At 43.9% G+C, this 11,165-nt stretch overlaps 2 protein-coding genes across 2 annotated transcripts; both read right to left on the bottom strand.

Annotated features, from left to right (window-relative positions):
• Positions 1-1,561: 1,561 nt before the first annotated feature.
• PHPT1 (phosphohistidine phosphatase 1) lies at positions 1,562-3,648 on the bottom strand. The gene is made up of 3 exons (XM_053472744.1): positions 3,476-3,648; positions 2,666-2,793; positions 1,562-2,191 (listed from the first exon to the last, which is right to left on the bottom strand). Exons 1-3 carry the CDS (start codon positions 3,621-3,623, stop codon positions 2,099-2,101), a joined length of 369 nt encoding a protein of 122 aa, XP_053328719.1. The 5' UTR covers positions 3,624-3,648; the 3' UTR covers positions 1,562-2,098.
• A 3,521-nt stretch (positions 3,649-7,169) lies between these two features.
• AJM1 (apical junction component 1 homolog) lies at positions 7,170-11,165 on the bottom strand. The gene has a single exon (XM_053473205.1). The coding sequence runs from the start codon at positions 11,163-11,165 to the stop codon at positions 7,887-7,889; it is 3,279 nt and encodes a 1,092-aa protein (XP_053329180.1). The 3' UTR covers positions 7,170-7,886.

Raw genomic sequence — 11,165 nt, 5'->3', positions numbered from 1 at the left:
TATCCCCCAACCCATTTCGTCTGTTATTCCGTCATACAGCGCTGAGGCTTATGCTGGCTTCATATAAACGATAAAATGTGGGGAACAAACAAGACCAGGTCTGGCACATGCTCTGGGGACGATAAGAATTGGGGCATGTGAAGATTAATAAATTGTTGCGAAATCTGCCTTTTAAACATGACCTTGGAACCGTTGGCACATTCCTGCACTTAATTCCCAGCAATTAAATCATAAACGGTCGTTACCTGGAATTTCCAGCGCCCTCTTCTTAAAGGGACACTGAGGGAGATAACGGTGACATTAGGCTCAAGACACCTCTTCGAAATATAGATCACCATCACCTATGGTACGGCTGCCCTCTACACCTGGCTGTAGCATGCGCTGCTGCGGGACTTTATTGCTGGGCAGCATTTCTCTGACCCCAGGGACACGTAGACCTGCTTTAATGAAAGAACCTCTGACCGATCTAATAATATAAGCAGTGGTGTGCTCTGGGAATAGGAAAGCAGCTTCCAAAACCATTGCTGGGATCAATAATCGAGCTGGTGGCACAATGCCTACCCCTTGCATCCTTCCGACAGCCTGGCTGGTTAGACTAGGAGGCTGAATTTTGGGGTCATCACAGATTCTCCTGCCTTGGAGTTGGGGGCAACCACATACTTGAACCACGATCATGCAGCCACGATCAGACCGGTGACCTGTGTTAAGTGCTTTATGGCAGAGATTCCTTCCATGTTATTAGCTACAAAAAAGTGAAATAAAGCCTTTTATCCTGCAAACATGACAGTATCTATTGCTAGAGAGATATATAGACCGTAGTAACAGCAGCCACAAACATGGCAATATATATATACATATATATTCGCAAACTAAAAACTACGCAGCATGGTTACCGGTCATTTAAAGTTGCTAAGTAAAAAAAAATCTGAATTCACAAGCAACGAGTCAAAAAGCTCAAAGCATGATCTTAACAAGTCGCTTAAGAAGGTTTCTGGTAACAATGTTATTTTTTCTGGAACAATAAAATATAACTCTCTTAACCTAAAGTCATTATAAAAGTTTGCTTTATTTACACATCCGACCGAAACGAGCAGGAGGTCCCCAGATAACAGGGCAGCACAGATTGCAACGTGATAAATTGTGGGTAATCTGGGCAGATTTGTGAAATTGCCAACAAGCCATCAGAGTCTCTCTGCAGGTCTTACTGGGAATCCATCCATCGTACAAGATCTGGCACGGAGATAACGTATAAATTATTTTTATAGCTCATTCCTTCATCGTTGGGCGGTTTCCATGTTGAAGGGTTTAAGCAGAAAGACAGATCCATGCCAACCATTGTGGAATCTAAGCCCGGTGCGATGCTGGAGTCTTCCTGCCAATGTCACAATCGGAATTGTACAGACGGATGAAGCCGGAAAGCTGGCGCAGAGCGACGACATTCAGTACACGTGAAGAAGAAGGTGTTCTGCTCACCTATAGAACGGCAGGTTGGATACCACGGAACACAAATGGCACATTTTGCATATAATGCTAATTAATGAAATCAATAAAAATAAAGATAGACAAGGCAACTGGTTTTATTCTGGGAAAAAGCCGTCTATTCCCGGTTACAAGCCCACCTTCAGGAAAGCTATAAACATGGATTTTAATGTTTTTTTTAGTAGCCAATGGGAAGTCCTCCAGTTGTAATCATACTACGACTCTCATGACTCTCTGCAAGCTCCTGATTGACCAGAGTCTAGAGATAATAATGGGAGCTGGAGTTCAGAATCATCTGGGGAGGTTAATTCATGGCCCCTTTTATAAAGTAATACAAGTAAAACTTGATGGCGGCCAAACTAATAAACAAAAATGAAAGTACAAAAAAATAAACATCATACAGAGAATAAAGGGAAACATGCGTTAGATTTGTAGACTTGTAATAAGTAAGGATCAAACGCTCGATTTCAGGATACCTTCCAAATATTAGGAGGTGGTTCACGCAGCAGAAGCGCGCGGGGGTCCCAAGCTGCCATAATGAACGAGACGGTAATTTACAGTCTTTAGAGCGATGGAGTAAAATGCCGCTGTGTGGATGAGGGTCTTGTTACAGGTTAACCTAATACCCCTCATCGGCCCAAGTCACTTTATAGTCTGGATACTTGGCTTTGATCTTTTCCATGGAAACGGCATGCCTGGCTCGGCCAAAACCCTGCAGGAATAAATCGAGTCCTTAAGGAACTTCCAGCACCAAGTTAAATACAACTAACGATCAGATCTCATGTGTAAATTAAATTAAAAGGAAGGCGTTAAAAAAGGAAATATTGGATTTCTGTATTGTGAAAATATGCCTCTACACCCAAGAGCTCGTTCATGAACATGTCATTTTCTTTAGACATAAATCAAGTATAATCAAGTGTATCCAACTGGGAGTCTTCAATATGAGATCTTGCCCTATACACATCATTTACTTTATGGGCAGTTATTTCTGAAGAGCAATTTTGTTGCAAAGTTTTAAAATGGGTCTTATTACCATAGCAACCCATTTGGATGGTCATATTGGGATATATGTTCCATAGGTTGCTACGGTGACAAGACACATTTTTGTGTCTTTTCCAATAAGACGATGAGCTGTAAGAGTTACAGTCGGTGATATAATTGCCCCGGGTTACTGCTGGACCATTACCAGAGAGTATCCGTAGATATGGATTTTCTTGTCTTTGCTGGAATGGCTGATCCTGCCTCCTCCCAGACACTCGCAGTCCAGCAAGTCCCCCTTCTCCAGTTCGGCTGCCACCTTGTCGTAGATATCGGCTACAATAAAGGGAAGCTGGGAGTCATCGATACGCCCCAAAGCACAGTGCCGGTGGGGTAAAAACTCAGATCATGCACTTTTGGGGTAACCCATTCGGGTCACAAATAAAAAATGGTAACGCGCCCGTGCACAGCACAGAAATGATTAAAATGTCTACTCTGGATCTGTCCAATCAAAGAAGTAAATGTTGGGGATGTTGGAACCCGCTACAGACCCAAAATTCACACTGACACCAATTACTCCAAAAGCGGATTAAAGGAAAATATTTAATGCCATTTCCATCATTCAATGGCTGGAGACTAGTCAGGGGATAATTATACTATGGAGGTTACATATCAGACTTGAAAAGTGGCCTTATCACCATAGCAACCAATAGGATGGTCCAATCAGCAGTGCTGGTTGCTATGGTGATATCACTTTTTATACATAGCCTCCACCATCATAAGTATATAGTCAGTGGAAGGCAGACAGGTGGGTACAATACAGACTTATTGTTATATCACATTCTGTCCCATAAGGTAAGAGTCCTGAGCTTCCACAAGACACTAAGGAAATTACCAGCCTCAGCTAAAGCAGGTGACATGGACTACATATCCCAGTACGCCCTGTCAGTAATAACAATGAGGAGCATTCTGGGAAATGTAGTCCACAGCTGCCGCATTACACTAGGAGGCAGCTCACCGTGGTACTCAGCCCAGCCGTATCCCCGGACAATATCCTTGTAATCATCCGAGCCTTCCTTCACATTCACCCGAATCAGCACGTATTTAAACACGCCATCCGGGTCAATGTCCACCTCAGGGATCCTCGCTAGACCTTCAGCCGCCATCTTTGTCTCATGCACAGGACCGGCCTTGGCGTAATCTCCACTGACCAATAAAATAGCAGTTCGCTGACAGCTAGCCAATCAGAACACAGAAAACAGGCGCGCCTCAAAGAGAAGGTTGGAACGCGCGTTCCAGTGACATCAGTGCAATGGAGGTGTAAACATGGCGCCTTTATTACAGTATGAGGTATCCTGTCACCTCAATAATTTTTAAGCGGCGTGAATTCAAACTAGAATCATACATACAGCAGAATATAATTCAAACTAAGACTCATCTAATTATTGTAGATGTATAAATATATATAGACATGCAACAACACTTTTTTTTTAATATAAAAGCTAATTCTGAGGTAATTATGCCATGGTGACTTCAACCCCACTGAGGTTATATGGTGGCATCACCATGGCAACAACCCCAAGATCGCTCTATCAGCTTGAAATTATTTAATTTTGGTCCATTAGTTATCTTCTAGAAGCGATGCTGTGGGCAATATTATTTTTGTACAAATAATGGACAGCCCCCGCTGCGCAGGCAGAAGGTAGGTCTTGGCAGCTACGCGGAACTGGGCTATTGACCAAGACATTAAGCCAGTAAAAAATAGTCATCACTGCGAGGCTGTCCCAGGCTAAACAAGATGGCTGTCCCCGTCGGTTAGCCCTGCAAGAGGCCCGAGCTTTAGTATCTGGAATGAAGCAGGTTGGGGATGTTTTGTGAGTCCCCTAGGGTAACCAGGGGGCAACTTAACACAGGACACCAGCTCCATCCAAATTGCAGCAATCGGCCCAAACACCAGTTGGCATGGTGATTGCACCACTTAACACTAGAATTGCCCACCTTGGGCCAGAAACCTTAACAAACTCGTTGTCGCATTCATGTCTCCCCTATTTAGTTAATCGGTACCTGCTGCTTATTAAGTAGTGATTATTAGTTTTGGAGGTAAATTCCGCCAAAGATGTACCCCGTTCGTTATAATCCAATAAGAATAATGGAACGTGAATAATTAGAATTCCTTCTGTTTAATGCTTTTAGGGAAAAGAGGTTGCAGCATCCAATAACATTATCTTCTTCTCTTCGAGGATCACTTCTATATCCGGATCTCCCTAATATCCCTGGGTCTTCACCCTTCGACGGAAGACTTTCTCGCAGAAAGGTGCACTGTTTAGTTTATTATCATGTATGTGCTAATGTGTAATTATGTATCATGACAGCCTGCATACAAGTCAATTTGATGATAGCACCAGTGGCAGCCATTTTTAAATCCCTTTTACACATGACGGGATTACCTCCTAAAAACAAGAAATTCTAAGGGCTATAACTACATGTTTTAGTGGCTGCTGCATGCTTCGGGTGCAACTCAATATCATAATGTTTATTGTTAATCATTTAATATTGATTTATAAATTAATGATTTATAAATTAATATCAATATCAAAGCTACATAACCCTTTGCGATGAATCGTTTTCACTTACGTGGCAAAATGCTGATATGTTGGTAGTAAAAGTGCGAACTCTTAATTTATTTCTGATATTTAGTATCCGATGCTCAAGGTAAGTTGTCAATTATTTTGGAAAAATAAAACTTAAAAACACGGCTTGGGTGTAGCGGTAACCTACAACCTGCTTCAATGGATGTCGAATTCTCTTATAAACAGATTGCAAATAATACTCTAATTAGGGATTTAAATTAAATTATGTTAAATCAGGTTAGCTCAGTAACCTTTAAGTGTTTATTGCCTGTGATGGGGTCAGGGTGATAACATAAATACCCCCATGGATAAAACCCTATCTTATACGTAACATAGGTGGCTCCCTAGGGCACTGACCCGGATCCATCGTACATCAGTGATAAAGTGCATGCCGGAGGGGTACCAGAGACATAGGTTATCTATGAAGCCAGAAATCCTAAGGTTGGCCCAGATTACCCCAGCCTGCATTGCCACAAAAAACTAACTTGTCGGGCATTTAGCATTTCTATTTGTTTAAAATAAAGTTTTCATTTTACTGTTCACCATCCCTTGAAACACTTACAAGTCTTCTACGATCGAGCCACATAGATAACAAAACCTACATAATATACAAAGCAACACACAACAATATCAATTACAAAATTTAATAAATATTGATTTCTATACTTCTTTAATATCACCTTTGTCATTCTTAATAGCTATAAACATACATTTAATTCTATTTGATTATTAAGGAAGGTGGGTCATCTATCTCCAAACAAATATACAGTTTCAGGCAAAGCGCTGGCATCAGGAACGACTTTCTGCACCAGTGAAATTGTTACAATAAGGCCTAAACTCTAAAACTGTCTTCGACAATAAATAACATCGGTGTCTAAATAGTGCAGTTACTAAAATATACTTAGATAATGTGTTTAAAATGTGAGCATACGCAGCTGTGTTATCAGGTCCAGCGATGAACAAACGGGTTTCCGTTACAAGCAATATATGAAATAAATACAAAAAATAAAAGCCTAGCTGAAAGCTAATGCAAGCCACAAGCCCATAGCGGTTACATTTCATGTAAATAACCTTTAAGAGCTTATTAAGTGGGAGAAGTCACATTAGTCATTTAAGATACCTTCCTCGTTACTTTATAATGTGGGATTTCTTAAGATATATTTCTTAACTATTTTTTAAAAGACTATTTTTGCATTTTTTTTAAAATTAATGAGCAACTGCATAATTATATTTAATTTATGAAACACACGCCCTTTCTCAGTCATTTACAACTGAACGTATGACTGTTAGGTCAGATTGTGCCCTTGAAGAGTTCACTCCATCAAGATATTTAATGTCACTCAATGTTAAGCCTTCATAGGAAGACTTTACTCTGTAGCAACTCTTAAAGAGGCCACTAAGTCTCCACTCTTCATATAAAGACTTTACTCAATCGCTGTGACAATGAATTTGTGCAATTACCCGCGACTCGTAACATCAGCGACCTAAACACTGACCATCAGCTTTAAAGAGAGAGGCTTGACTATTCATTGGAGGTCAGCTTTTCCTTTGATTACAAGGCCGGCAGGTATCATATAGGGGCCAGTATATAAACATAGCACTGGGTGTTTCCTCAGGATTCCTAGTTAAATTTATGACATCCAGCGGGTGGACATTTGTGCTTCAAAACCGAGATGGTTGCCGTTCAAGAAAGCAGAAGGTGCGATTGATAACTACAGAAACAAGTTTGGTCCTGTTTCCGAAGTAGGAACGGTGGAGGCGACACGAAGATTAACCTGCCCTGAAGAGAAATAATTACATGCTAAAGCTCTGGACTTATGGCGTTCCCCACCGTTCCTTGTGGGTTTACCACCACACGCTAATTATTGTTATCGGTAAAGGATACACAGAATCTAGAATGTGAGAATCCCGCAGCTCTGTCATGCCATCTAGTAATAAATTATTGCATTTCTTAAACTCACATGCTTTCCTAGTATTCTTGTAACACCCACAAAGCACCGTGTGCCACGTGTGCCCACCATGTAGAATAGAAGTTGTCCTTAGTTTCAAATGGAAATCAGTGAAACAGATCTTATGGTGTACCCTGTCCTTCTGGGCAGACCTTGAACTCGTGTGATGTTTCGTTTTACACCAAATGGCCAATTCTGTATAGTTGCGCAGCTCTGTGGAGTGTGCGCACATTGTCAATGATACATTATGATATCACCATGGAATATTGCAAGTGCCCAAGCGCCCCTGTGGAGTATTCACTAACCGTTACAATAAAAAATTATTTCCTCGCTGGTTCAGTTGAAATTATCAAACTTTTGAATTATTGAAAACCTGAAACCTGCCATTCTGCACCCAAAACCAATCATAGTTTTTTTGCTGAACACCAAATACGGAGTGAAAATGGCCAGCGTGACATGCCTTGGAATGGAAACTGATTTAAAAGCCCTACAGGAAAATCCATTCACAACTCATGATTTTTTTAGGCGCTCATATGAGAATGCTGCAGACTACTGAATTTGTCGTATGTGGTCATTTCCATATCCCTAAAATCTATTTTTTTTCCACGTGCACTACAATCTACCCATAATCATCTTAGGAAAACAAACCTGAAAGAAACACTGTAAAGTATCCAAATCCATCATTACAGTATCCGTCCCACGCATCCTGAATGTTCTAGTTCTGCTTCCTTCAGGAGGCTCTGAACTTTTTTGATATCTACATAACAGGACTACTCCTGCTACAAGAAAAACTACAAAACAAGAGAATCAGCCGTGGGGGTTTCGGTTCTGGACGCAGCAGATGCTGGTGTTACATGAGGTCATCCAGCAGGTTGGGGCTGGCCACCCAGTCTAGGGTCCTAGGCTCAGAAGCTGCCATAATCATGCACATGAACTGCTTCCCAGTCCTTCGGTCAATGGGGTAAATGGTGGTAGGGGTGAACCTTTTGTTGCTCTCTACAAACTCGCACAGCTGCTGATAGATCTTGGGATACTCATGGCGAAGGAAGACTCCTCTCATCCTCAGTTCCCTCTGGATGTGGATGAAACAGACTTCCCTGGCCTTCCTGCCCTCTTCTCCCTCTTTATCCAAGTCAGCTGTGCCTGGTGGAGGAGTCAGGATAAGCGTCTCCATATCCTTTTCTTTTTTTGTGATTTTCCTCTCTGGACTCGAAGAGGCTAAGGCTATTTTGGCGTACTTACGGATAGTGGGAACATGATGGGCTCTGGATGAGAGACGGTCAGGTCCACCCTGCCCCACTGCCACAGTTACATTCAATAGGAAACATTCCTCAGGGTCGTACTGATTGCCAGCTCCTTGCAGCTCCTTGGCATGTTCTCCTAGATTGTCCGAGTAACACTCTAGTTCCCGCAGGGACAGGTATGTGGGGGACATCAGTAAACCCTCTAGACCTAGCTGCAAAAAGTTATCTGCAGAACCTGGATTTGGAAACCCCAAGAAGAGTACTCCCCTTCCCCGTGAAAGAAACCCCACCTTGGCAATACGAGAGAAGGCCTTGTGAACCTCATTGTTTTCTCTGCAAAATTTGAGCACATGACGGCACACGCTGCCCATGCGGCCATAGATGCAGCTCGCTTTGTGGATGTCCCAGTCCTCGCGGCGACAGTTTCGAGAGCAGTAGTATGTGTAGCAGCTGTGGCAGGTCTTAAAGTATAGACAGGCATTGAACATTGTCTCTGTACGCCTGCACTTGGCATTAGAACATGTCAAAAGGTCATCCTCATCAGCACTTAGATCTGGTGAGCAATCTTCTAGGGGCTTGTGAGGACTAGATACTGGCACCTCAGGGAAAGCTCCCCTCCTCTGTCCTCTTTGGGAGTCTGGAAAAGTCGGTGTTGGCTGTTCTTTAAGAGGTCGGCTCTGAAGGTGATGCGCCACGTGGCTGTAGGGCTCGGACTTCCGTGGAATCCCTATCATGTCCTCCTTAATCAACTTCCTCAGTTGTTCAGCCAAAGCATCTGCCTCGCTGGGTCTTCGGCTTGATGGTGGTTTATAATCTATTACTAGGTCTGCTATTAGCTCATCAAGTTGCTCAAGGCTGCGGTGTCGGGACGATCTGCTTGGCATCTTCTCTTTGGTAGGATAAGGGACATGAGGTGGATAAGCTGTTGGCGATACTCCTGAATCTATAACATCCCAGCTGGCTGAACGTCTCTCTCCTCTTCCCACTCCGTTTGCCCTCAAGTCATTGTCTGTAATTGTGATCTCTGGTGTAACAAACCATGACCGACCCATTGTGTATCTCCCGCCTACACCGTCGGTTTGGACCTTCTCGACTATAGAATTCTCAGAAAGTGATAGGGCAGCGTACCTCTTCGGAGAACAGGAAAGATTAACCACCACAGGCTGGCGTCGGTCGTCAGGAGATAAGGCACGACGTTCGCGGCACAGCAAATTCTCATAGCTGCGACCACGTGATAGTGGGTCCTCTTTCCTTCCACTGGGGTTCAATATATTGTCCCAAGACCTGGAATAGTTTCGGGCGTCTGTTGCTAGTCTCTGTTGGTTCATGCTATATGAAGCATGCCAAGATGAAAGCATCGCCTCTCTTCCAGTAGTCTGCTGGGGGAAAGGCGGCATATGAATGGTCGGGTAAGGGATTGAACTCTGATCAGGAAAATACCATTCACTGAACTGCAGGGGTGGTGCGCTTTTGGGGTATGGGTAGGTTCTTGAGATAGCTTCCCTTTCTGCGTACTTTGCAATGTCCTCAGTATAGTAGAGCTTGGAGGAAGTGCTCTGAAGTGGATAAGATCTTGGATCTTCCCCGTAATGTGTTTTGGCAGGGATAGTGCGAGGAGGGTAAAAACGAGGGTCTTCTCCATAGAATGTCCGTACTGGGGCTTCTTGAATAGGGTATGGTCGAGGGTCCTCAATGTAATAGGTCCTAGGTAGGCCACTTGGGGTTTCCTCTGTGTAGTATGCATGAGTAGGAGCCCCATGATCAGTAAACTGATGAGGGTAAGTGACACATCCCCTGCTTTTTATAGGAATGCTTTGGCTAAAGCCTGTATCCTCCTCCGTGTAGAAGTATGAAGTTGGAATGGCTGGGCTGCCATATGGCCCACTGTCCCTGCTGGCATACATTGAAAAATCCCTTGGGGAAGCAACACTTTGGTATGGGATCCCTCGGAAATCAGGGGCGTACATCTCTCCCCCAGGGGTACTTGGATAATGTGTGATCCTGTGTTCCATGCTGTAGGAATCACTGGGGGTGGGTGTGCGGGAGACAGACATGAGTCTGGCCGTTGGCACAGCTAGGCTTCTGGGTGTGCTAGGTTGTCTTGTGCAGTGAGGTGTTTCACCCCAGGTCTGGCAGGGCTTGGATCCATGAGCAGCATGTTGCAGGACTGCGTCATCTGGTTTGATGTCCACTCGGCAACGCACATGAGGGCTAGACATTTGTTTTAAGCCTTTTGGCTCTTCCACACAGTTGTTGCTAACACAAAGCGGAGAAATGCGGCTTGCGCTGTTGCGCTGCGGTTGCAACTTTATGGGGTGCACCTCGTTCAGTAGTGCTTTCGTAGAGGCGTAGCTGGCCTCCCTTTTGGGAGAAGCTACAGATTTCTGAGGCTCCCGGGAAGCCCGAACGACCTCTCTACCCCTTCTGGCAGTTGGAGGAGGTGACTGAGAAGAAGACATTTGTATAGGGACTGACGTGAAGGCAGTTTTGACCCTTGGAGCACTCTTTGATCTTGGTCTCCTTCTTGGTTCTTTAACCGTTTCCTTTGACGTATCCACCCCCTGAGACATGTATCTGCCTTCAGATCTGAGAGTGGACCTCCTGCTCACAGGCTGACTAGATGGCTCGGGGGTTCCAGCGCGTCTCTGTGATCCCCTTTGAGATGCTTCCATGTTTGCAGCGTTGGCCAAGGGCTCCTCTAACGACTCAAGGAAGTCAAAGCTGCGGCAGTGCCTTTTGTTGAATGGTTGCTGGTGAAGTTCCGTGCGTTTGGACATGAAGCTGTCACATCGTGCGGTGGTTGGGTGGCTTTGAGAATCCGTGCTCAGGGACACCTTAATGTCTTGATAAGCTGTTAGTATGTCAGGCAGGTCGGTTCGTGTCAT

This window comes from Spea bombifrons, chromosome 8 (assembly GCF_027358695.1).
Source record: "Spea bombifrons isolate aSpeBom1 chromosome 8, aSpeBom1.2.pri, whole genome shotgun sequence".
NCBI lineage: Eukaryota > Metazoa > Chordata > Amphibia > Anura > Pelobatidae > Spea > Spea bombifrons.
This window is presented reverse-complemented; position numbering and strand designations above follow the sequence as displayed.